This window comes from Lepidochelys kempii, chromosome 5 (genome assembly GCF_965140265.1).
Source record: "Lepidochelys kempii isolate rLepKem1 chromosome 5, rLepKem1.hap2, whole genome shotgun sequence".
Classification (NCBI taxonomy): domain Eukaryota; kingdom Metazoa; phylum Chordata; order Testudines; family Cheloniidae; genus Lepidochelys; species Lepidochelys kempii.
In genome coordinates, this window is record NC_133260.1 from 62,704,233 (window position 1) to 62,731,609 (window position 27,377).

A 27,377-nucleotide genomic window follows, 5' to 3' on the forward strand; every position below is an offset into this window, starting at 1 on the left:
ATGGAGGTTGTTCGTAACTCTGAACAAAGAGTTACGGTGGTTGTTTTGCAAGTTTAGAATTGAACATTGACTTAAAACAGCTTTGAAACTTTACTATGCAGAAGAAAAATGCTGCTTTTAACCATCTTATTTAAATGAATCAAGTTTCCCTACCTGGTCAAATCTTTTTTTTAAACTTTCCCTTTTACTTTTTAGTAGCTTGTTTAACACAGTACAGTACAAACAGTACTGTACTGTATTTGTTGTTGTTTTTTTCCTGCTGCTGCCTGATTGTATACTTCTGGTTCCAAATGAGGTTTCTGGTTGACCAGTCAGCTCATAACTCTGAGGTTCTACTGTAATAAAATGGTCTGACAAACTTACTTATAATTGCCATTGTGCACTCTAGGCGTAACTTGTTTATATGGTCTCCAAGCCCTTTATCTGATAGTTTGTTTTTTTTTTTTTTTCCAATTGGCCTCAGTAGTAACATTATCTTCTTCTTCTTTTTTTTTTTTAAATCTGCAGAATGTAACCATCCCTGTGGCAGCTGGAATAGTTCAAGATGAATTCTTTGTGAGTTTGAAGATGAGTACTTACTTGGTAGCGTTCATTGTTGCAAATCTGAAGAATATCAGTAAGGAAACTAATAGGACTCTGGTATGTTTCCGTTGTACTTTTAACCTCTACACATACATGAGTAGCTCTCTGGGATGTTTTCCTGCTTACTCTGTGCCTATCACCTATTATAAGAGTGTCTAGCAAATAATCTTATGCTGTGGACTGGATTGATTCCAGAGCGGTGGCCTGCTTGTGTTGCCAGAACTTGACAGCAGGCTCCTGGCTGCAGAAAGTCTGCCCAGAGCAAGGGTATAGTGGTGCAAGCCACTTGCACAGCTCACAGTGCTGGGGGATTCAGAGCTGATGCCAAAAGTAGGATGGGCTTGTCTGTGAAGGAGCAGTGCCAAGCCAGCCAGAAGGGATATGGATTCAGTACCTGTCCTGCGCAGGCTCCATTGGCAGAGTTCTGGTGACGCCCCAGCTGGAATGTTAACCTGTCTACCCCCAGCGGAGTCACGGCAGGTGACAATAGTGCTGTCCTGCCCCCCATCTCCCAAATGGCTACTTCTCTCCCACATCACTGCACATGAGAGCAAGGGACAGCAGAAGCACTCTCCTGTACCCAAAAAAGGGAGTTGGGCTCTATATCTATGTTACCTAGAGCCAACTATCCAAACTAGTCTATGCTCCAAGTAGGACAGACTTGGGCCAGAATTTTAAGTCCATATGTAGGTGCCTGAATATTTCTGCCCTGACTTTTGAAAAGTCCTGAGCACCTGGCAACTGCTCTTGACTTCATTTAATCTTTGGTGGCATTGCTTCAGGGATATGACCTGCTGGGTTGGTGGGAAGCTGTATACTTGAGAATGACGAGAAGGAAGATACTTAGGAGGGATCTTGCAGTATTTAGTCATACAAGGGGTGTGGGAGCTTCACTTGAGTAACAATTTGGGAATCAGACCCTGTCACTAGCAGGAGCTGTCCCTTTGTGGTGAAATGGAAAACATTAGTACTTGTCTAGAAGGAGCCAAAGAGTAGCTTTGTTAACAAAGCTGCAGGAGGGAAAGGAAGCCCTGATCAGATATACTGCTAAGAAATGTTATCTTGATATAACTTGTTCTAAACCAATATATAGAGTAAAATTGTGGATTTTTATCAGACTTCCCTTCTTGCATAGGCAAATAGTTGTAATTAGAGATAAATAGGCTAGGCTCTGTGGTCCAGTTTGGAGGAGCTTTATTTTTCTTTTGGTTGCTTGTACTGGGGAGAAATTGCCCAATCCCAGGCACAAATTCTGAGCTTAGATTTTGAATGGAAACTAAAGGGGGTAGAATTTGTGCATTCCCACAGTCAAGTCATCAGAGTGGAACACAGCATCTCAGCAGCTGGAATAGCAGCTGCTACCTCTCCACACCTACTGTACTGGATGGGGAGGGATTGGAGCAACTGGATCTACCTAGACAAGATTTCTGTGGCCTCTTCCCAATAATCCCCTTGGTTCTAGCTGCTATGGAGCTGATGCAGTGAGATCCTCAGGCTCACAATATATATGGAATCTCTGTTTTGCCCTCTCCACCTCATCCAGTTTACCCCAGCTCCAGGTTTAAATGGTGCGAGGAACAGTAACTCCTGGGAGAATTGCATTCTTAGAGTTGTCATCAACAAATGCATAACGTATGCATCCGGACTCAGACTAGCATTATGCACATTCAGATGCATTTGGGGGATAAATGTACCTCAAACAGTTTCAAGTGATGATGAATAAAAGAAGTGACAACAATCGCCAAACATTTTGATATCAAATGCTTGTGATTTTTATATATATTTCCTTAAAACTAGCCAGGGAATTACCCCTATCCACTTAGTTTTTTGCCTACCAGTTCCCTCTCTTGCTGTTTGTGATTGCATCCCATGAAATATTTTCTTGCTTCTCATTTATTTTTATTATTTATTTTATTTATTATGCCAGGTATCTATATATGCCATGCCACAGAAGCTAGGCCAAGTTGAGCATGCCCTAGACACAGCAGTGAAGCTCCTGGAGTTTTATCGGAAGTATTTTCATATAGAGTATCCTCTTCAAAAATTAGGTAAAGCATTTTCATCTATCTTTTTTTTAAAAAAAATATAAATAAATATATAATAATTTTCTAATAAGTAGCAGTTTTTTCCATACTTCAGAGGGTTTTTCAAAATAAAAATAATTTAAGAATAAAAAACCCTCCAAAACCTGACTTTAAAAAAAAATATTAAAATTTAATAGCTGTTTAACTGGGCTTGTATGAGTGTGTGGGAAATGGGTCCCAGGCTCAAGAAGTTTGTAAACCTTTGGTGTAAGAAAGGCCAATTCAGTGTGCCCTCTGGAGAAGTTTTGCTGTACATTTTAACACTATATGCTCAGATAGGGACATAGAGAATTCTCAGTATGAGTGACATATCTACCTGACACAAACCTGCAAAACTATTTCTCCGTACGTAATTGCTCTTTAAATCAATGGGATGACTTGTTTACTTACAGCTAGCATGTAGTGTTTGCAGCATTGGTGGCTAAATAGTGAAGTTTGGTAGATCTAGATTGTGGTAAAGCAGGTAGATCTGAAGTGCAGCATTACTGTAACTTGTGACTGTCTGGTTCATTTATTTATTTTCCCTCACTCCCCAGATTTGGTAGCTATTCCTGATTTCCAGGCAGGTGCTATGGAAAACTGGGGTTTAATCACCTTTAGAGAGACAACACTCCTTTATGACATTAAAACCTCTTCAGCAATGGATAAAAAGCTGGTAACTGCAGTGATAGCTCATGAGCTGGCTCATCAGGTACTGGATTAAAATGCTATATTTTAACAATGCAGTCTTCTCTCATTCTAACACTTCCCCTTCCCTATTACACTTGCTAAGCATATGCACTGCACCGGGTATAGAACTTGTGAGTATTTTGCTCTTGGTGTAGCAGGAAACTGGAAGTTACTGGACCTCTGGGTCGTAATCTCTTTCCTAGCTTGTTTGTGGGGAAGCACAACTAAATGTTGCCCTGTACATAGGGTTTGTGGCAAAACCACAATGTAGCCCTTCATAAAGTGTCTTTTCTTGGTTGGATTATACGTTTGTTATAATCTTGAAATTTGACTGATTTTTCTCACATCTTGCACAATTAAAAACTGTTTGTTTTTTGCCCCCCCTCACCCCCCCCCAGTGGTTTGGTAATTTAGTAACTATGGAATGGTGGAATGATCTTTGGCTGAATGAAGGATTTGCCACTTTTATGGAATACTATGCCATGGAAAGAACTTTCCCAGAACTGCAGACTGTGAGTACTTCATCTAAATCTGAAGTTTTCTCCCATCAGTGAGGTTTCTTTTTAATGCTGACATAATTTTTTTTACCTCCATTTCACGAGGTTTAGGTGATGAAAATCTGACATAAATTGCACTCTAAATCGTTCCAAGGACACTCACTGATAAGATTACAAATAATATGGAATCTTAATCACTGTTTAAATAAAATTGTGTGGGCTAAATTTTCAAAAGTGGCCTACAAGTTTGCACATGCACTCCTTTACGTGTGACCTCCTTTGAAACAGATAAATTGATGTTTTCTTCATAGGCACAAAATAATGGGCAAAACTTTTTTGCTTTGTTTAATCAGTGATCTAGTGTTTAACACTGAATCATGCTTTGCATGAGTGTGTATTTTAACCTACTGTGCAAGTTACGTGTTGTATACTTCTAAATCTCATTTAGAATCTTGTGGTTGTAACTTTTCAGTCAAACAAGTTGCTTTAAAAAAAAATTAAATTGCTGCTTTGAAGCCTAAAATTTCACCACTTGGTGGTGCCAAAAATGTTTTATCAAACTCCTCCCGCATGCACACTTAAAGAAAACAGTATCTAAATCTTCACAGAAAATGTATATTGGCCCCAGAGCAACTTGACTATTTTATTCATTGATCTTTATTTTTCTTATCAGGAGTGCTCTAAAGCCTCAATCCTGCACTCATAAACACATTAGCAGACCTCTGCACCCAGACAAAGCCCCACTGAAATAAAAAAAGGCAAAATATCTGCCATCTCACTGTTGGATAGTTGTAGGTCAGACTCTGAAGTGTAGGAGGTAGAGGTACTCTGGTAATATTCAGTGCGTTTATTTAAAGTTGCTGCATGTAAATCTAGAATGTAATAAAGATTTCAGGTTCTGGTGCCAAGAAGATCAGGTTTAATGTTCAGTGTGCATATTCCTAACAAGTCATTCTATAGTCCAGTGACTTCACTGTAATTTTTTTAGACTATAATTATTGTGGAATCACTTCTTCAGCCTCATTAGTTCATTCATTTGGAGGAAGGATTATATAAACCATTGCCAGTCCAACCTGTGTTAGACAATGTATTAGCTAAAACACTTCAGTATTTCTGAAGATATTCATTCCTATGGCAGGTGATTATGGTTAGATTATTATACAGCATCATACTGTGGGTGTGCAGGCTGCTTTATAGCTGCAAATAACAGACACTGGTTCCTGTACCAACAAATTTACAGTATATGGCCCTGAACCTGCAAAAGGATCTGCCTACACCAAACCTTTGGCTCTGTAGAGTCCGATTGACCTGAATGTGTATGTGCCTTGATTCTGTGTTTGGCAGCATAATCAAGTTACAAATTATGCCAATTACAGACTCTCTACAAAATCCTACCTCTGTTGAAAGCCAAGGGTTTTAACTGTTGCTGAATATCTGCTGTTATGCTGTGAAGAGAGGCTGGTTGTTGTGGAGAGACTGGGTCTTTGGACACTTTATTCTTGTAGGCTGTGGAATTGTGCATGGTACCTCTCTTCGTGGCAATGCAGATACAGGTTTACAAGTGTGTCCATTAGTAAGCTTCTGCTGCTATGGTTTGGGAGGAAGAGAGCTGATGGTTCCACAGTGCACTAAACAATGATAATCTAGGTAGAGGAGATTGACTGACTGGTTTGCTGTCTCCAGTGAGAGAAGAAAAGAGAGTCTGAGCCTCAAAATGGAGAGGGTCAGATGACTAGGCTACATGCCAAGTAAATAGGACAGCAGGGAGAAGGAATGCTTAACTTATCTATTCCAGGCTCTGCGTTCCAGTTCTGAATTATAGTGAATTTGGCATAATCCTTTATTGTTCTAACTTCTCACGTGGGCAAAAACTCCTATTTCTCTTCTAGGATGAAGAATTCCTGAAACTACGATTCAAGACAATGATGAAAGACTCCTTAAACGCCTCACGTCCAATCTCCTCTGCTGTCCAATCTTCAGAGCAGATTGAAGAAATGTTCGATGCGCTTTCCTATATCAAGGTAACCTCAGAAGAGGCTAGCAAAATCACTCTGTCTCGTGTGTTTTGTATATATCTCTTTTCCAAAATCATCTTCTTTTGGGAAATAACAAATTAAGTCAGGAACTTTTTCTTTAATCATCCTTGTGGGTAAATGCAAGTTAGGCTGCTCATAAGATGCCAGCTTTTTTACTTGGCCTCCAGTATTTTTATCTCAAGAGAAAACTGTACATTTCATGAGAGGTTTTCTGTGTTTTAATACTGATTAAATTATTCTCCTATGAGTAGGCATTTGATCCCATTCAGTATACTAACATACGTGCCCAATGTCATGTTACACCAGTGTAGCTGGCTCTGTGCCTCTCTTTTCCCACCCCAACCTCCATGACTTTACCTGTCAACCCCCACCGCATCCCCCTGCCCTCCAGGGACTTAGGTGCGGCAGTGGGTGCATGGAGTCCACTGGTACTCTGGTGATCTCTAGATCCTGGAATTACTCCTTAAGGGCAATTGTAGCTGGATGAAAATTAGGGCAGACCTGAGACTGCTGTAAATTGTGACTGGACCTAGGATCAGGATTGGACTCAGCACTAGTAGGATGTAAAAGTGGCATATAATCACCCTTTTCTCCTCATATTTCAGTTGTGTGTTGAGCAGAACTCAGCTGCACCCAAGAATCTGTCTATTTTTCCATAGGAAAAGATTTCATTCACATCTCTATAGTTTGTGTCCCTCACTTTTCTCGTCCATATTTTCTGTAGACCCTTCCAGTTTACTACAACACAAAAATATACCCAAATATTGACACCATCACGTCTTAAACACATATTTAAATTTGCTAAACCTATTTTTGCTTTCAGCTCTGTGTTTGTATTCCACACTAACTTAAAAGCAAGACCGATTATTTTCCTTGTTAACATTTGACTTTGACCTTTTCATCATCTTTGTGCTTTTTGCAGGGATAGGAGTGTGAGGGTAGGGGGAAACTAGTACCTAATGAAAGACTTTTTTTCTTTTTCTTTTTTTCTTTTTAAATAGATACAGAGCTTAAAATCCAACACTTCTCATCCCAACACCCTGGGGACATCTGAGATGCCAATTGCAGCATTATAATGGAAGCAGCTTGCCATAACGAAGCCTCTGCATTTCCATTGGTGCTCCACTCTCTAAAGTGGAAGCACAAGAGCATGTCACTTTCAAGCTGCCTTGCCTGTGAGGCTCTGATTGCCATCTGTCCCTAGGATGTGTGATGACAGGAGCTTTGCACTGCCAAATAGGATCTGAATGTTGTCTTGGGCCTCCAGATGATTATTGTACACCTTCTTAATAAAGAGATTACTTTTAAGGGGCTATTGGGAAATCAATAGCAAGGCTAAGAATTGCAGGTGATCCAATCTTTCACTCAGAATATCTTCATAGAAACGAATGTGGTTTTAAGAGTTTTACTTCATGTTTAAATCCTACGCTTTAATAGCCTGACGTAAAACCTATTGGAGTTCACGGAAAGACTCTCAATGACTTCAGTGGACTCTGGATCAGGCCCTAAAGATTGAATATTGCATTGAATAACTTTGGTTTAGCCTTGCTCTGGTAAGTGTCGTTCTTCTTCAAGTAGATACAGATGTGTATTCAAAGTAGGTGAGTGCACGCCAGAGATCTAGCAGTACCCCTAGAGGGATGGCGTTTGTACCTCATGACTGTAGCCCCTCCCCTGGCTATATAAGGCTGCGTCACCCCAACCTCCTTCAGTTGCTTCTTACCACCCGTCAGCTGGAGTTGGAGCTCTGGGCAGTGGTGGTGGTTCATGACCTTTGGCTTTCTTCTTTCCCGTCCCCCTCCCCCCCAGCCTAATTGTTGTACATAGTTGATAATTAGTAATGTGTTTTTTGTTTAGTGGTAGTGCTCCCTGGTGATGCCATCACTGGGGTTCAAGCATTGCACTTTGTGTGGAGGGGCGATTCCCCAATAGCGAACCCCACACGTGGTGCTTGCTTTTTCTGGGCAAAGCCCATCTAAATGAGTGCTGCTTCTCTTCTTAAAAGAACAGCAGATGGACTCGGGTGACATGGGTCCTTTTGGTTGAAGCAGCACCTGCTTGAACAGGCCATGAGGGTTCACCCAGTACTGAGGCCTTCCTCAGGGCGCAGATTGCTCTCTGGCTCGGAGAGAATGTCTGCCACCTGTTCTGGGACTGGGTTGTCTCTGAAGAGGCGCAGGAGTTGTTCTCCATCATCAACACCAATTAAGAGGTCCCATAAAGCTGATTGGGGACACTCCAGATCCTGAGGTAACTTTTCTGTCTCCCCTAAGAGGAACACAGACTGGCTCAGTGCTGGCTCCGGCATGCCCGATGGTGCAGGTGCCTCTGACTCTAAGGAGTACAAGGAGCCCAGAATCAGAAATTGAGCCTTGGTCTCTTACAGGAAGTTGGGAGTACAAACCTCTAGGCCACCAGGTTATCTGAACACTTCCTAAAAACAAGAAAATGCTAGTGGAACAAACTGTTCGTTGGAGACACATTACACTAATTCATGAGAAAATGAGCAAATAAAGTCAAATCTAAAGCACAAATGCAAGCATGCAAAGAAGTGAAGATTGCCAGTGTTTAAAAAGCTTTGTAGTAAATGACACACCTGCAGTTCAGATAGCTAAAGCCTTTAAATTCCCTGAGGATGTCTTCCTTAAATTCTAAAATATTCATGCAAAACTTGTTAAGAGCAGCACTTGTGATGTCACACAAATGTTAAATAGCTGGAGTTCCCCAGAGGTCTTTTTCATTCTTTCTCCAGTGTGTGTGGTATTTTTGTTTTTGTTTTTTTTTTTATACCAACAGTGTGATGTACGTAAACTATTCAAGGTCAGTGTCACTTTAGCTGCAATCTGTCTATCCTTGGGCCATTTATGGACTGGGTTGCTGTGATGTAGAAATGTTTCCATGGAGGATCCTAGTTTTCAACTGAGGGTATGTCTACACTGGCCGAGTTACTGCACCGACAATTACAGCGCTGCTCAGAGAGCACTGAAGGGAAACCGCTGTTGTGTGTTCACACTGTCGGCTGCCTGCGCAATAGTGTGTTCACACTTGTGGCACTGGCAGTGGTCTTCGGAGCGGTGCACTCTGGGCAGCTGTCCTACAGAACATCTCTTCCTCTTCTGCTGATAGGAGTTGTGGGAAGGCAGAGGTGGTTGTGGGGCATCCTGGGTCCTGTCCCAATGCCCTGTGTTGCATTGCTTTGCATTCCAGCAATCCCTGTGCCTCAGTCCGCATTTGGTGCCATCTTTCAATGGTTTGTGTACTGCATGCTCTGCCTCTTCGGGCTGCAGGAATGGATCCCGCACTGTTGATCAATATGCTGCTTGCTCTGACTAACACGTACAAGTGGCAGTGGAGTTATTCCTTAAACTACAAAGGCAAGAGAAGTTCAGCATCGATCTTGCCACAGGTAATAGCTATGACACGGGATTGCTTGTGGCATTCACGGAGATGCTGAGCATAGTGGAATGCCACTTTTGGGCTCGGGAAATAAGCACTGAGTGGTGGGATCACATCGTCATGCACGTCTGGGATGACGAGCAGTGGCTGCAGAACTTTCGGCTGAGGAAAGCCATATTCATGGGACTGTGTGATGAGCTTGTCCCAGCCTTACGACACAAGGACACGAGAATGAGAGCTGCCCTGCCGTTGGAGAGGCGCGTGGCAATTGCACTATGGAAGCTAGCTACTCCAGACTCAGACCGATCAGTCGCTAACCAGTACGGAGTGGGAAAGTCGATGGCTGGACTTGTGTTGATGGAAGTGTGCCGAGCCGTTAATCGCATCCTACTCTGAAAGACTGTGACTCTGGGCAACGTGCGTGACATTGTGGATGGCTTTACACAAATGGGCTTCCCTAACTGCTGAGGGGCGATAGATGGCACATATATTCCAAGTCTGACACCAGGCCACTGAGTACATTAATTGCAAGGGGTATTTCTCTATGGTTCTTCAGGCGCTTGTGGATCACTCTGGCGTTTCATGGACATTAATGCAGGCTGGTCCAGAAAGGTGCATGATGCACGCATCTTTCGGAACACTGGCCTGTTCAGGAAGCTGCAAGCCGGGACTTTCTTCCCAGACCAGAAGATCACCGTAGGGGAAGTCGAAATGCCATTTGTGATCCTGGGAGACCTTGCCTACCCCTTAATGTCGTGGCTTATGAAGCCATACATGGGGCACCTTGACAGCAGCAAGGAGCAGTTCAACAGGCTGAGCAAGTGCAGAATAACTGTTGAGTGTGCTTTTGGCCATTTAAAGGCCCACTGGTGCTGCCTATATAGGAGGCTGGACCTGGCCGATGACCCTATTCCTATACTTATAGTTGTATGCTGTACACTCCATAATATTTGTGAAGGGAAGGGTGAAAGCTTTGCTCAGTGCTTGACTGCTGAGACTTAGCACTTGGAGGCTGAATTTGAATAGCCAGAGACCAGGGCTATTAGAGGGGCGCAGCACGGGGCCATAAGGATCAGGGATGCTTTGAGGCAGCGATTTGAACCTGAAAGCCACTAATATTTGTTGCTATGTTCAGGAGTGCAGTGCTTGTAATGCTAGGAGGTGATTGTGATTGGTACAGATGATGCACTAAGAGGGTTTAAGAAAATTGCCTGTTGCTTTGCAGGGCTCTGTTTGCTTTCAATTAATGGAATAAAGATTACTTTCAAACCAAAACAATTATTTTATTAAACAACCGGAGGAGAGAGACAAACAAAAAGAACACATCAGCACTGAGGGGGATAGGGGAAGGGAGGATCCCAGGAGGAGGTGGGGTCCCAGGACTGTTAAAGATTTGTGTGTATCCAGGTATCATTGTGACAGGTTGGATCATAGAAACCCCCTTGGGACTGCCAACTGATGTGCCAAGACTATTACTGCCTCTGCTTTCCCTGCCAGCTTGGGACTCCAGAGCCCTGCCTGGCTGTGCCAGACACGCTTGCCGGCCACAAACACATACCCAGGTCTGACCCACATCCCCTAAACTGCAAGCTTAATTGAAAGCATCTTAAGAAATGTTCCTGTCTTTAACACTCAGATGCCCAACTCCCAATGGGGTCCAAACCCCAAATAAATTAGTTTTACCCTGTATAAAGCTTATACAGGGTAAACTCCTAAATTGTTCGCCCTCTATAACACTGATAGAGATGCACAGCTGTTTGCCCCCAGGTATTAATACATACCCTGGGTTAATTAATAAGTAAAAAGTGATTTTATTAAACACAGAAAGTAGGATTTAAGTGGTTCCAAGTAGTAACCGACAGAACAAAGTGAATTACCACGTACAATAAAATAAAACCCGCAAGTCTGTGCCTAATACAGTAAGAAAACTGGATACAGATAAAACCTCACCCTCAGAGGAGTTCCAGTAAGCTTCCTTTTACAGACTAGTCTCCTTGTAGTCTGGGTCCAGCAATCACTCACCCCCCTGTAGTTACTGTTCTTTGGTCCAGTTTCTTTCAGGTATCCTTGGGGGTGGAGAGGCTATCTCTTGAGCCAGTTGAAGACAAAATGGAGGTGTCTCCTAGGGGTTTAAATAGACTTTGTCTTGTGGGTGGATACCCCTCCATCCCCCTGTGTAGAATTCCAGCTACAAGATGGACTTTTGGAGTCACATGGGCAAGTCACAAGTCCATGCATGACTCAGAACTTACACGTAGCAGCCATGGTTCACGTGCTACACTGAACATCCTCATGTAGACTTCTTATGTGGATTGGAGCCTTCCAAGATCCATTGTCTGTTAAGTGCTTCTTGATTTGGCATTTAATTTGCACATTCCTTTCTCAAGACGCTGACCAAATGCTTTACTAAGGCTACTTAAAAATCAAGCAAGTGCACAGCCAATATTCATAACTTCAAATACAAAAATGATACATGCATACAAATAGGATGTATAGATTCAGTAGGTCATAACCTTTACAGAGATACGTTACATGGCATAGGTAGCATAAAACATATTCCAGTTATGTCATATATACATCATAAGCATATTTCTATAGAGCCGTATGGGGTGCAACGTCACAATCCTATCCAACCTCCTCCTTTGGAGTACAGTGCAGAGAGTTCTGTACTTCAGCAGGGCTAAACTGCAGAGAGACGGGTGTTGAGTGCAGTGGATACAAGGAGTCCACAGTGCTAGACTGTGACGGGAGAGGAGTGGAATGCAGCAGGTACAAACTGGAGCCAGGAGGTTGATAAGAGTGTGGTGGTGGTGGTGTCTGGGGGGGGCGCGTAGCAAAGAGTTTTTAGTGGCTGCAGGTTAGGGTGCGGGTGGAGCTGCTCGGTTTACAAGTGCTAGTAGTGCTTGGAGCATGTTCGCTTGGTGCTCCATAACGTTTAACAGCTGCTCCATGGCTTCGTTCTGGTGCGCCACGTTTTCCTTTCAGTCCCTCTTCTCACTGTCCTGCCACTCCTTCAGTTCCTGTTTTTCAGCCATGGAGTGAATCATAACCTCGCGCAGAAAGGTCCTTAGTTCTTTGTGGCTGCTTTCTAATTCTGCGCAGCTGTTCAGCGGGAGATAACGAAGAGGGAGGCTGGGCTCCCAGGGTCATCTCTGTGAAGCCAAAATGCAACATTTTACGGAAGCAGTTTTGTTTGCAACACAAAGACCACTGATTCAGTGATTTAAAACACAGCCACTATTCACATACCTATCACTAACTTGTGGCTCATGCATGCTTGCTTGGGGTCAGCCAGACTCCCAAAATGGTGAGTAACTGCAGGGGTAGGGGAAATCAGTGTTCCAGGACCATACTGTATGCTGGGCATGTGGCTCTTGGGGAGAGCCATCACTGTAGGGGGGGGCCTTATAATTATTACTGTCCCCACATTTTCCACAGGCTGTGTTCATTATGGAAGATCTCGCTGCTGAGGGTGAGCAGGGAGTCAAGGGAGGATCATCTCCAAGACTGCAGCTTCTGCCCTGGCCCTTATGCGCTCACCTGTGTGCAGCAATGTGGCAGAGTGGCGCGGGAAAGTTACCGTTAATGGGGCAAGAAACAAAGCAGCTCTGCCAAAGAACCTGCAGCAGCGGATTTCCCAGTATCTCCATTAGAGTTTCGTGGAGATCTGAGGGAGATTCCCGTGAAGTGAGGGAGTCAATCAACCCCCTGTTAAACCGCTCAGACTAGGCATGTGGTGATATGCACATCATACAGACACAAGCCGGCTTTCTGCAACCCTCCTGCCCCCAACAGTTTGCTTCAGTGATTCCCAAAATCAAAGCCACTTGCCAGGGGCCACCGCCTCCTGTCTGTGCTTCGCCAAGCTCCAATGACTAACCTCCTCCAGGGTAGAGAAGAGCTCCTGGCTGCTTGCATCTCTGACCTCTGAGTCATCCTCTGCCTCTGGGTCCCCCTCCACATCCTCGTCCAAGATTTCCTCCTCCTGGCTCTCTCCAATCTCGACTGGCATGCAAGCCACCAGAGTATCCACATTGGCCTTTGCAGTGGAGGTGGGGTCACCACCAAGTATTGCGTCCAACTTTTTGTAGAACCAGCAGCTTGTGGGCACAGCACCGGAGCGGTGGTTTGCCTCCAGCGCCTTGTGCTAGGCGTTCTGCAGCTCCTTCACTTTGCCCCTGTGCTGCAATGTGTCCTGGTCATGGTCCCTTTTTGTCATGCGTCGTGAAATCTGTCCATAGGTATCATAATTCCTATGGCTGGAGCGCAGCTGGGACTGGACAGCCTCCTCTCCCCAAATGCTGATGAGGTCCCAGCCGCTCAGCATTGCTCCAAGCGGGTGTGTGGAGCAGGTTCGACCACCTAGAAAGATGCACTGAGACCACTGCACACACCACCGAGCAAACAAGAAGGGGACTTTCAAAAGGAATTTAAGGGGTGGGGCTGATGGTTGGTCACCTGAGGGTAGGGCAGTTGAGTTCAAACCGATGACCAGAGAGGCGAGAACAGGCATTGTGGGACGCCTCCCAGAGGCCAGTTGCAGCGTAGTTATCGACCAGGGTGTCTACACTGACACCGCAGCACTGTAGCCCCGGCACAGAAAGTTCTACGCCTCTCGTTGGGGTGGCTTTTTCACAGCGCGGTAACTGCGCAGTTTCTGTGCACTAAGTGGCTTGGCAGTGTGTACACCTCAGGAGTTACAGCGCAGAAAGCTGCTTTACTGTGCAGAAATTTGCCAGTCTAGACAAGGCACAAATGTTAAATAGCTGGAGTTCCCCAAAGGTCTTTCAGTTTTCTTTATTCTTTCTCCAATGTATGTTTTGGTACCAACAGTGTGATGTACATAAACTAGTCAGGGTCAGTGTCACTTTAGCTGCAATCTGTCTACCCTTGGGCTATTTATGGACTGGGTTGCTGTGATGTAGGAATGTTTCCATGGAGGATCCTTGTGTTCAACTGAGTAAAACCACAGTTCTGTCCGCAGACATGGATTGCTCCATGACTTCACTGATGGAAACAGATCTAAAAATAATACTTAGCTCTGTGAAAACTTAGCAGTTTGAAAGGCTTATTTTACAAAATATTTTCATGTGCTTTTCAAGCTTTTAAACAAGCAGCATCCATATATGTACTTGTTGGCATTTCTCTTCCCTGTTTTCACTTATTGATGTATCTTGCTTTCTTTTGTGATTGCTGTTTGGCTCTATCATTCTTGTGTAGTTGCTTACATATTAGAATTTAACACCAGCTCTCGCAAGGACGGAGAGGTACAGCACCTAACAGTAGTATTAATGAAATCTGACAACCATCGACGGTGCATCCACCACAACGCCATTTCTTTCACATGGTACTAATTGGGAAGTCTTTCAAACTAAGTTAATGTCGGTGAAACGTCATTGTTTGTTTGGTTTTTTTTGTGTGTCTTTTTTTAAATCTGTAAACATTTTCCCAAGCATTTTAGATTGTCAAAATAATTGCTTTCAGACTAAACTCCCTGGGCCGGAATCTCAATTATTCTCTCCTAAATTATCTCCTAAAGCCAGTAGTACTGACAGTCTTGTAATCTGTGCTTACTTCTCCTGAATCGGGTTCTTAAACACCTTTTTCTCTTACTGACTTTTTTTTTTTTTTAAGGGAGCTTCCCTTTTGTTGATGCTGAAAAAGTATATCAAACATGATAGTTTTCAAGCTGGGATTGAGAATTATTTGTATAATCACAGCTACGGATCCACCCGCAGCGATGATTTATGGGACAGCATGAATGAGGTAACCGTCTTGGATATTCTGTGTTTTGGTTTTTACATGATGTGCTATAGTGAGATGTTAGAAAATGTCTTTGCTTTTATTTCCTTATATTAGCATTACTAAATAAGACCATGTATTGCAGACATATATTGAAAAGTCCTTGTTTATCAGTCATTCTGCTCATGATCACTCATTCCAAAATTCTGTGCAGAGATGCACAAACATAAATGAGCAACACTTGTGCCTAGAAGAGAGCCTGCCAAACCTGCTAGCCCTCCTCTCCCCTGTGTTTTAAAGAGTGGAAAAGTGGAATGGGGAAGGCATTCAGAACCATAACTATCATGTTGCTAGTGTTATGCTATAGCCCCTGAGCCTTCAGACGCTTAAGCATATGCATAACTTCACTCACATGAGTAGTCCCACTGATGTCAGTGGGGACTAGACAGATGAATAAAATTACTCATGTGCTTAAACATCTGTAGGATTTGGGCCCTAGTACAGAAGAAAAGCTTGAATCTCCATTCCACCAGTGATACTTACTGGGTTGGACTTTTTAAAATATTCACCGTTGACCTATCTCTCCCATTTATTTCAGTGGGAGCAGTTAGGCCAAAGCTGAGTACTTCTGAAAATCCCAACCATAAAATCTGGTTTCCTTTTATCATAAACATCATTGTCTTTAGAACAAAGTGGAAAATCCATTTCTTTATTTTAGCCTCATACAATAGCCTCAAGAACCGGGGTAAAGGAGAAGAGGAGGCTCTTTTAAAGCATTTAAAATAAAAACTGAAAACAAACTTTTCAGTCTCTTTCTGTGGGAAGAAAGAGAAATTCTTTCCCTTGTTGGAGTCCTTCCTGCTCTTATTGGATTTAAGAGATGCTCTAATGACAGAAGCCAGATAAGAACATGGATCAGTGTTAGCATGCTGAACATTTCAGACATTAATTTTTAAAAGCATTACTTACACTTCAGCGATTTCTTGGAACTGTGGAGCTGGGGGGTTTCAATGGCACAAAATTTACATTGGCTCGCATGGTGCCTAGACACTGTAAACCTGCAAGATACTGTACTGACGTGCAAGAAGACTTGATCCCTGCCCTCTATGGCTTGCAATCTAAGCAGACAACACAGAAACAAAGGAGATGGGATGTGAGAGAAGCAAGAAGATTTGATGGTGGTAACGGGCCTTGTTAGTTCCATGATGTTTTTTCTTTTTTTAATGAAACAAGCACTTTGCTGGTGGACTAGGATTAGTAGGTCTCTTGGCAAAAGTGTATTTTGAGGAGAAGAAAATGGAGTGTGAACAGACTGGGCCAGAGAAGGTTTACAAGTGTAGGAAGGACACAGATGAGCATAAAGGGGAGTTTTGTCAACTGGGGTGGGGGTGGGAGGAAGAGAAGGTGAATGAGATGAGGTAGCTGGGGAGTCCACCCAAATAAATCAAAAAGTAAATAACTTAAGAACGAATGATAAGCTTTCTCTAGAAATTTTAACAGAAGCTCTTTACAGAAAATTATTTCTGTTGGATTGATAATTTATTGAGTTTTTAACCCCTATTCAATTATATAGGACTCTTCCATAAGTGTAGGCATAGACCAATAACTTGAATTTCAGATGGACAGTGAGGGCAGCTGAAAAAGTGACAGTTGGACAGAACAGCAAGTAATACAGGTAATTTGAACAGTGATAAACTTCCTTTTTCCTTTAGAGCCTGGTCCTGCAAGTTGTTCCAGGTAGGCTGACCCCTGTGCATACACACAGCCCCCCTCATATTGAATCCCATTGCACGCAAGTGCAGGGATCCATCTGTGTGAGACAGCTTGTAGGACTGAGGCATTAGTTACCTACTAGAAAGGTGGAGGTGCTAATACATAACCACCACTGTGTGTAATACTTAGCAATGTAGGGATGAAGAGTATTGCACTAATGCAAAGAGTCATTAGTTTTTATTTTTATTGTAATAGTAGCATATTGGAAGAATTGGAGGGGGTGACGCATGAACAGTAAATAAGTAAAGGTTAGTTAATATTGAATGTTTTTTTTTTTTTTTTTTTAATTTAAAAGGTTGTTTAACCACAGATGGAAGCAGAATCGGTTGGGCATTTCAGACTTTCTTAATTCAGATCTTAATGTTCACTGTTGAAAAATAAAACCTGCCTTCTAACCTGCAACTTCTCTATAATTCCAAAATAGCAATGAAAGTAGAAGAAGGAAAAAAAAAAAAAAAAAACCCAGAACACCTGCCCTTAAAATTAATCCATAAGTTACTTGCTCTGTTTTCCTCCCTCCACATCCTACTTTAGCCTGCTTGGCATTCCCATGTTTCCCTTTCTTATTTGGCTGTCACTTGCATCTCTTGCATTCAAGAAGATAAAACACCTGTTTACCTCAGTTACTGCTGACAAAATTGGCAAGCCAATACAGATTAATTCTGCACAGGGGCTTAACCTGCTACTTGCATTGGCACTTAGTTTCAAGATGGCTCTTGTGTGGTGAGCTGAGCTGAGGATAGAATTTGACAAAGAGAAATGAAGAATACCCATTGTCTTCCTGTTGAAAGTGAATGTCTTCATGTTTTACAGATCACAAACGGAACACTAGATGTAAAAAAACTGATGAAAACCTGGATTCTGCAGAAAGGATTTCCCTTAGTAACTGTTAAAAGAAAAGGAAAGAGTCTCCATGTCCAGCAGGAGAGATTCTTGCGCAGTGTGGAATCAGAAAATTGGACATCAGATGCAAGGTTATTCTCCCCCAGCCCTCAGAAAATCTACCTTTTACTTTCATGCAATTTTAACTGTCTTCAGAGTGCATATTCCTTGCACTTTAACACATTCAGAGCTCCAGTAGTTTTCTCTAAAGAGCAGATAGTAATAAATGAAGTGAGACACAGCAGTACGCACAGAGGTATTTTATTATTTGCCTTGAAAAATAAAAGATAGTCCCTGTCTGCCTCCATCTCAGCAACTGAAATAGACCTTACATTGCTTTTTCTCAGAACAGAGTTCATCATAACTTAAATTTTATTTATTCATTTTTCTGATGTTTTTAATTGGCTTCTATGATTAACTCCAGTGCACAATAGGACAACAGGCAGGATTATGTTTGGATTCATTTTCCTTTTTAAAATAAAAAAAAATGTCAAGTAGTTGCAGTTTTTAATCTTCAAGCTCAAGTAGTTGGGGCACATAAAGGATGGGTATATGGGGATGAGATAGAAGGTAGATGAGAGGAGTTTGCAAATGTAACAAATAAAGCAGCCTTCTGCAGACGAATGCTGGTGGTGTCTAAAGGACCAGGAAACTTTCTTCTGGAACCTGTACATTTTCCTACTAGGTCAAATCTGCACATTTTGTGCTGATAGAGGACAGTGTAGAATGTGGATAAGGAAGCTCTCCCCCTTACAAAGTAAGACTGACCATAAATTAGCATTTGTGTGTATCCGTTAATTGCTAAAGATTCCTTGTTTAGGAATAGTATCCATAGTAGTGGAGGAATACATGGCAATAAACATCTTTTTTTTATAGATGATTAGATACTGGTGCAAATATGAAGCAACTGATAACTGCAAAAATCAATTTGTCAAATGTACTCCGTAACCAGGCACCTTATCCTTGTTATATAACAAGATAAGGACATTCTCAAACTGCAGACCCTATGAGATTGTGGTTTTCTCTACCACAGTTGAAATTTAATGGGGAGTTGAGGGCACTTCACATCATGCAAAATTAGGCCCTAAAAAAAAAATTGCTTTCATAAGGATTGGAAGGTTGGTTTTTGTACATCGGTCTTCCTGGGTTTTCCATGGATGTCCCTTTGGAGTTGCACTTAGGTGAATAGCTCTTGAAGGATGACTTTTCAGGTGAATAATTCATAGTGATTTGTGGGAAATTGGTGTACAACCCAGTTCACCCCCCTCAGTGGGTTTGCCTTAGATAAAATTAATTGCGATTAATTGCACTGTTAAACAATAATAGAATACCATTTATTTAAATATTTTTGGATGTTGTCTACATATTCAAATATATTTGTTTCAGTTACAACACAAAATACAAAGTGTACAGTGCTCACTTTATATGTTTGTTACAAATATTTGAACTGTAAAAAACAAAAGAATTGGTATTTTTCAATTCATCTAATACAAGAACTGTAGTGCAATCTCTTTATCATGAAAGTTGAACTTACAGATGTAGAATTATTTACAAAAAATAACTGCTTTCAAAAATAAAACAGAGTGTAAAACCTTAGAGCCTACAAGTCCACTTGGTCCTATTTCTTGTTCAGCCAATTGTTCAGACAAAAAAGTTTTTTTACATTTGCAGGAGATAATGCTGCCCGCTTCTTGTTCACAATGTCACCTGAAAGTGAGAACAGACGTTCGCATGGCAATGTTGTTGCTGGCGCCACAAGATATTTACATGCCATATGCACTAAAGATTCATATGTCTTGTCATACTTCAACCACTATTCCAAGGGACATGCATCCATGCTGATGATGGGTTCTGCTCGATAACAGTCTAAAGCAGTGAAGACCAATGCATGTTCATTTTCATCATCTGAGTAAACTGTCATTAGCAGAAGATGAATTTTTCTTTTTTGGTGGTTCGGGTTCTGTAGTTTCCGTATCGGAGTGTTGCTCTTTTAAGATTTCTGAAAGCATGCTCCACACTTCATCCCTCTCAGATTTTGGAAGGCACTTCAGGTTCTTAAACCTTGGGTTGAGTGCTGTAGCTATTTTTAGAAATCTCACATTGGTACCTTCTTTGTGTTTTGTCAAATCTGCAGTGAAAGTGTTCTTAAAAAGAACATGTGCTGGGTCATCATCCGAGACTGCTATAACGTGAAATATATGGCAGAATGCGGATAAAACAGAGCCGTAGACAGTTCTTCCCCCAAGGAGTTCAGTCACAAATGTAATTAATGCATTCTTTTTTTAACGAGCGGCATCAACATGGAAGCATGTCCTCTGGGATGGTGACCAAAGCATGAAGGGACATGCGAATGTTTAGCATATCTGGCACGTAAATACCTTGCAATACCGGCTACAAAAGTCCCATACGAATGCCTGTTTTCAGTTTCTGGTGACACTGTAAATAAGAAGTGGGCAGCAGTATCTCCGGTAAATGTAAACAAACTTGTTTGTCTTAGCGATTTGCTGAACAAGAAGTAAGACTGAGTGGACTTGTAGGCTCTAAAGTTTTACATTGTTTTGTTTTTGCGTGCAGTTATATAACAAAAAAAATCTACATTTGTAAATTGCACTTTCATGATAGAGATTCCACTATGGTACTTGTATGAGGTGAACTGAAAAATACTTTCTTTTTTGGTGCAAATTGTAATAATAATATGAGCAGTGTACACTTTGTATTCTGTGTTGTAACTGAAATCAATATATTTGAAAATGTAGAAAACATCAAAAATTTAATAAATTTCACTTGGTATTCTATTGTTTAACAATGCGATTAAAACTACGCTTAATTTTTTTGAGTTAATCGTGAGAGTTAACTGTGATTAATCGACAGCCTTAATTTGAAGCTGAGGATAATATTTACTCTTCTAGTACGGGATTATCTCGAGTCCTTGTCTTGTGTAACTGCTTGTGCTTTTTGTTAGAGGAATTTGGGACAGAGTGCCCAGAGTTCAATTTTTGGCACTGTCACAGATTTCCTTTTTTGGACAAGTTGCCTCAATTCTCCATGTGTAAGGTGAGGAACGGAGGAGATGTGATAAAAATGGTTTGTGAGTTACTCAGATACTGTAATGATGGGGGGCATATAATGGATCTCTTAACATTATTTTGTTGAAATGCCATAATATGTTAAAGCAGTTTAAAAAAAAAAAAAGGTGAGACAACAGCAAAACTAATTGTATTGATTGTTACTTATTACAAAAAGCTATACTACTGTATAAGTCTTGAAAAAAATATAATTTTTCTCTTACAGTTATCTCTGGCATATCCCTCTCTCCTACACTACTAGCAGCTGCTCTTTCCTCTGTCCTTATGCATATTTACTGGACCAGAAGTCAGGTATGTGACCTGAGGCCTCTGTAGCTAGAATGTACAGTGAAAGCAGGTTACTTCAGTTTTGTATATCAGCCTTTGTTTGCACACACCTGAGTAGGGTTTGAGGTCAAAGGCATGCATGGTATAAAGTAATTTTCGAGGAGAATATAACTGGAATGATACCCATAGGGAACAGAGAACAGTGTAATTTTAATCACTTTTGTAGACATGGTTGCTTTAGTCTTTCGTTATCACATAAGGATGTGGTTAGGAACCAATGGTGCCTTCAAACAAAGTCACCACAGAGTGCTGAGCATGCCTGGAGTACTTAGCATCAGTGGCAGTGATGTCAAGAGTATATTAATTCAACATGACAATACAGGGAGTAAACAGGACTTGGTCTTTTTGCAAGCTGCCAGATTGGGGAGAGGGCCTTGAGGAAGTAGATTTGGCTCTGAGCAGTGTGTACTTAAGGGAATCGGCCCTGGGAGATTGACACAGCCAGCATGACTGTAAGGAGGTGTATTTCCCCCTCTGATATTATTTACTTTGTTTTGTGGCATAAAATAATTACTTTGTTAGAACACTTTTTTTTTTTAATGTTCCAAGGTATGGCAGTCTAGAACTTGGAACCTTCCCACGTTCTCCCCACCTTTTCTTTGCTGCAGTGGCCATTTTGAGTCCACAGGTGCTAATCTGTACAGAGGGCTGAATTAACTTTCTTTTTAATGATGAAAGTGATTGTTACTCAGTATTGTACTAAAAATACTTGGCCAACATTGGTGTAAGCCAGGGACATCAGTGGATCTTTGCTGATTTACTGTACACCAGCAGGGAATTTGATCCATTCTTTTAGAATGCCTTTAATCCTATTATCATACTGATCCCTCTCCCTATCCATTACCCTCATTATCTGACACATTTCATGATGACCTACTGTGTAAAAATGTCTCCCCCCCATGTCTATTGCTTCAAATAAACCATACAAAATTGAAGTTGAATGCTTACTGCCGATCTTGAAACCTTTATAGCTATCTTGGTATAACGTGTTCATGCTCTATAAAATGACGTTAAAAGTACAGTAGTTTAGTTTAAGCAGATAATGATTTTTTTAAAATTTAAGTTTCACAGTTGATTTACAAAATCTCACTTAATTGTTTCTGGACCTCTGCTATTTGAGATGTTGGCTGAAAAGTAGTTTACAGCCTGATAATCTATGGGAAAACCAAGGTGTAAACTTGTGTGCATGTTCGTGACTGTCACACCCATTAGTCAAGTAAGTAGTCAGCCTCAAAAATGTTAATTGATAAACAGAGAATAGTTACTGCTGTTGAATGCCTTTTTTCATCGTATATGATCCCAAAAATGTGACATTAGCTTTTCCAGAAAGGATAGGTAATCCTCTTAAATAATAAGCTGTTCTGTAATTAGTCTCTAAATTGTCTGTAGTTTAGCAACATGTTTATGTCTTCTGTTCCAAGATGCTGTTTGTCCATGGTTTGGGGTTTTTGTTTTTAAGGTTACAATCTCTGGGTCCATATCCCACTCTGTGGTCACAAGCCCATTACAAAGGGATCCAATTGCAGGGTCCTGTGTGCTTCCAGGCCAATTGGGTCTAGGTAGTATAGCCACTGTTTCTAGTTCTGGGGTGATAGAGCATGCTGTAGGTCTGGGCAGAGGATAGAAATTCTGCTTCACAAAGGATTTCAAGATTTTGAAATTTGGCTTTATTTCAAACCATAATAAAACCTGACGTCTTCAAAATCTCCAAAAGAAAATTCCAGGGGGAAAAAGTCCATTGAGTCCAAGCAAAGCTTCTTTTAAAAAAATTTATATTATGTATTACAAATTATAAACCCTGTGAAATTTGAAGGTCATTTTTTAAAAAAAATTCATTCCAGATATTTTGGGACATTTTGGCATTTTTTATTTGAATGTCCACCTAAACAAAATTTTGGCAAAATTTGATGTGATTTTTGCAAAGCATTTAGATTTTTATGGAATTGCATTTGCAGGTGGAAAATTGGCCCATCTCAGCTTTTTCTGACCAGCTCTAGCTAGTTCCTGGGTTTATACCCTTCTTTGGGATGTAGAGTGCTACCAGCCAGCTGCCCTAGAGCCCTGAATGAGGATTTGAGACCACCTGGAACAGACAGCCCTTCCCAGTCATTTACACATGCTCCCCAGAACCTCACCTAGAATGTGTGCGCTTCTAGTTTAACCCCTTTGGGGACAATGTGGTAGGAAAACAAGTAACATAGTTTTAGCAAAGGAATTTCTCAGTGACTTTACTCTTAATGCACTCAAGAGTTTCAACAAAACTCTGGAAAATGAAGCAAAAGTTCTGAGTTGCCTTTTCCCCATTATGATCTCAGCCCTTCTGACAGTCACATTTGTGCAGTTCACAACTTTGAAATTGCCACCTTTTATCTCCAGTGGGATAAACTCTGCCCTCAGTTCAACCCATACTCCAAATAAATCTTAAAAAAGAGGACTTCTCCCTTCTAATCTGTTTCTTGGTTGCAAGGGCTCATCTGTTGTGGTAGAGAGGGAATCCAGTTACATTATGACCTTGATGCTAAAATTCACCTTCTGTCTCCTGATTTATTTACATTCTTAGTTGTAATTCAGATCCATTGAACTCTGTAGGAATGCACAGGTGTAACTAGTGGAAAATGGTGGCCCAGTTATTTTGCTTAGCCTGAGTAGGAGGGGAGAACAACCCAGAGTTAAGGGGCCTTCACACACAACACCATGCTGACTGCTACTCCTTTTTATGACAGGGGAGCTTCCAGCTCCGATACTATCTCTGGTTACAGCTGCAATAGTATAGATGGGAAGAGAAAGGACCTCCTGAGTAAGCTGGGTCCAAACCATTTAGTACTCTAAACACTCAGAATTAGAAAATAGGTTTTTAAAATGTTCAATATTAATAGCATAACTGTGTCGGTGTCTGTCTGTCTCTCTCTCTCTCTCTCAACTAGCTACCATTGAACTTCAGGAGGAGGTGGCATGGGTAAAGTTCAATGTGGACATGAATGGCTACTATATAGTGCACTATGCTGAGGATGACTGGAATATTCTAATTGACCTGCTGAGAGATAATCTCACTGCTCTGAGTGCCGAAGACCGAGCTCACCTGATCAACAATATCTTCAGTCTTGTGGGGTAATTGATACGGGGAGGGGGAGGGAAGTACAGCTTTTTTAATTTTAAGTTCATGCAAGACAAAGGATTATACTTAAGGACATTGCGGAGAAGAATGCTTTAAAGATACTTTTGTTCAGTATCCGCTATCATTGATTGAGTTTCAATGATAAAACATCAGATATTGATCTCCATTCATTTAATGCCATCATTCACCCCTTTGTATTGTAAAGGACACCTGCTAGTTCTGTTGGCATGGAGGACAACATGTTCTTTTACAAGTCTGAGAGAAATGCCTTGTGATTTTGTCCTATCAAAGGGAAAGTACCTTTTATGCTTGAGAGAAGTAAACTAGTTGCTTCTGTCATAAATGTTTTAATGGTTTACTTTCCTCATGTACCGCTCTGTTGGTTCTGCAGCTGGAATGAGGCTGAGAATTCAGGGTGGCCTTTCAGTGACTACTGCTTCCTTAATCTGAGTAATTTCACTTACTTTCAATTGCCACCATGCTGCACCTTATTTTAATTCTGCCCCTTAATCAAAGGCATGATTGTTGCCATCATTGTTATATTACAAGAACAGTAATACTTTATATATTTTTACTTCCATTTGCTTCCAGCTCATGATCTAGTTCTTTTTTTTTAATTAGTATTGTAGCCTCACAAAGGTAGATGCCATCCTTAAGATTTCATTTTAGCAAGAAATTCTTTTTCTGAGTCCATTTTAATTCCTTTTGTGTTCTTTGATCTTTTTAGTATAGGAAAGGTGTCTCTGGTGAAGGCCTTTCATCTGCTTGATTACCTAGTGAAAGAGAACCACACTGCACCAATCAGTCAAGCTCTGTTCCAAGTGAGTCTCATCTATGACCTCGTAGAAAAAAGAGGAATGCAGCATCTTGCAGCAAGAGTAGTGGTATGTCTTCCTCTTCTCTATATCAGTGTTTTGAAATATTTTCCCATAACATCAATTCACAACTGCGGTCTCCGGTTAGACTCTGATGGACCAACATTCAGGAATCTCATTGGCTTGTCTTTATATTTGTAAGGCTATTCTGTCTGTCTGGAGTAATAAAGGTTAATAATTACTCTGAGGCAGGGACTGTTTTCTTGTTCTGTGTACAGCACCTAGCACAATGAGGGTCCTGGTCCATGACTGGGGCTCTTAGGTGCTATTGCAATAGATATTCAATAATAATAAACTGTTTAAAATCCAGATCCTTTTCTGCTATAGAAATGAGGAGAAAACACCCTTGTTGTCTATTTCAAAAGTTCTTGAAGCTGACTCATATGTCTATAACCTGACAGTTTCTTCCAGACTGGGACTAGAGGACTAACATTCAGATGCAGAGAGTATGCTTAAATCTATTTACACCCACTAGCCATGTGTATGGTAGTCTAATTTGGTGTATCTTAAACAGGGAGGAGTCAGAAATAGGGGGTGGTCTACACAATCTTACACCCTCCCCTTAGGTGTTTATCTTGCTTGTGAATTCCTCTCTGAACAAGGTAATGTGTCTTGGTATTGCTTGCTGTCTTTCACCATCTAGAGCAGAGTTAAAACGCTACTTGGAAGCAAAATTGATCAACAGACTTGGACTGATGATGGGACCGTATCTGAACGAGAGTTCCGGTCTACTGTGCTCGCCTTTGCCTGCTCCCATCACTTGGGAAACTGTAGCACCACTGCCACCGAGCTGTTTGAGGAATGGAAGGCTTCCAATGGCACGAAGAGGTAAAGCACAAACTAGTCTGAGCATGTTCTGTTTATGTATTTCTGTCACGTCTCCACCATTGTTTTGAAGAAAGATCCTAATTAGTCTTGGCCACCAAAGCACAGAGACTATGCTTCATTCAGCAGTTTTTACTGCATTTCCTTTGAATATAGTATGGCATAAAACAAGAGGAACTATATTTTAGAAATTAAAACCTTGTATCCACAGTGTTGTTGAATGCGACTGCTATGCCTACTTGATAATTCTGAGTGAGTAATTCTTGAGAATCTGAATGATGCCTCTCTGGAAATGAATTCATCTGGTCCTACAAAACTACTATTATACCATATTAAGTGCAAAAGACATCACCTGTGCTATTTGCCTAAAGCTTTTATGTGGTGGTTTCTTCCGTAGTGTCTCATACAGGACTATTCTTGTTTTGTAATTTTTTTAATAGTCTGCCTACTGATGTTATGAAGACTGTATTCACAACAGGAGCAAAAACTGATGATGGCTGGGAGTTCCTTCTACGCATGTACGCGTCTTCAGTTTCTGAAGCTGAGAAGCACAAAATGCTTGATGCTCTAGCCAGCACAGAAGATATTAGAAAACTGATCTGGTATGAAAATGCCAGAAGATTGTGGTGGTGTAATTTTGTTGTTCCCAGAATATGTGAGAGACAGCGGGGGGGAGGGGAAGTGAGGTACTTTTTATTGGACCAACTTCTGTTGGGGAAAGAGACAAGCTTTCAAGCCACACACAGCTCTTCTTCAGCTCAAAAGCTTGTATCTTTCACCAACAGAAATTGGTCCAATACTAGATTTTTTTACCTCACTGTCCTTGTCCCCCTCAAAATATTATGTAATGCATAAACTTTAAAAAAAAAAAAATATATTGAGGGGAAAATCCACATTTCCCAAGAAGCACTTAAAATAACTGACTGGTTTTCTTACATTGGCTAAACATAGTGCTAGGAAGACATTTTTTAGTAGGCTTCTGCTTATTAAAGCAAAATGTAGCCAACATATCAGGAACAGGATTCCATATAATCAAATGCAAAGGTCCTGATACTGTGCTCACTTATGCTTGTGGAAATCATTAGAAACTCCTCCGATGAAGTGAGCTGTAGCTCACGAAAGCTTATGCTCAAATAAATTGGTTCGTCTCTAAGGTGCCACAAGTACTCCTTTTCTTTTTGCGAATACAGACTAACACGGCTGTTACTCTGAAACCTGTCCCTAGAGGTCAGTGTAGTTACACTGCTTGGAATGTATAGTGAGAGGAGAATCAAGCTTGAAAGCTTTACGCTCTTGGAAGATCAGTGTGGAGTTGCTTTAGATCAGAAATACTGTGAAGCCTTCCAAGTACAGGCCTGTTTCATAACAAAGAACCAAGAGTTCAGATAGCATTTGCTTGCTGTGTGGATGAAATCTTGAACTTGCTTTATGCAGGAAGTTAGAGCCACCTTATCTCCAACATCTACAGCCATTATATGTATGTTCACT

At 41.3% G+C, this 27,377-nt stretch overlaps 1 protein-coding gene across 1 annotated transcript in view; it reads left to right on the forward strand.

The window, feature by feature from the left end:
- LNPEP (leucyl and cystinyl aminopeptidase) overlaps nucleotides 1-27,377 on the forward strand; it is a 103,239-nt gene that overhangs the window by 67,618 nt on the left and 8,244 nt on the right. Inside the window, exons 4-15 of the mRNA XM_073344573.1 lie at nucleotides 508-639; nucleotides 2,510-2,630; nucleotides 3,203-3,357; nucleotides 3,734-3,847; nucleotides 5,722-5,853; nucleotides 14,899-15,030; nucleotides 17,593-17,753; nucleotides 20,953-21,038; nucleotides 23,999-24,182; nucleotides 24,917-25,073; nucleotides 25,708-25,892; nucleotides 26,330-26,491. Of these exons, the coding sequence (XP_073200674.1) occupies nucleotides 508-639; nucleotides 2,510-2,630; nucleotides 3,203-3,357; nucleotides 3,734-3,847; nucleotides 5,722-5,853; nucleotides 14,899-15,030; nucleotides 17,593-17,753; nucleotides 20,953-21,038; nucleotides 23,999-24,182; nucleotides 24,917-25,073; nucleotides 25,708-25,892; nucleotides 26,330-26,491 (1,721 nt within the window). The remainder of the gene's footprint in view (nucleotides 1-507; nucleotides 640-2,509; nucleotides 2,631-3,202; nucleotides 3,358-3,733; nucleotides 3,848-5,721; nucleotides 5,854-14,898; nucleotides 15,031-17,592; nucleotides 17,754-20,952; nucleotides 21,039-23,998; nucleotides 24,183-24,916; nucleotides 25,074-25,707; nucleotides 25,893-26,329; nucleotides 26,492-27,377) is intronic.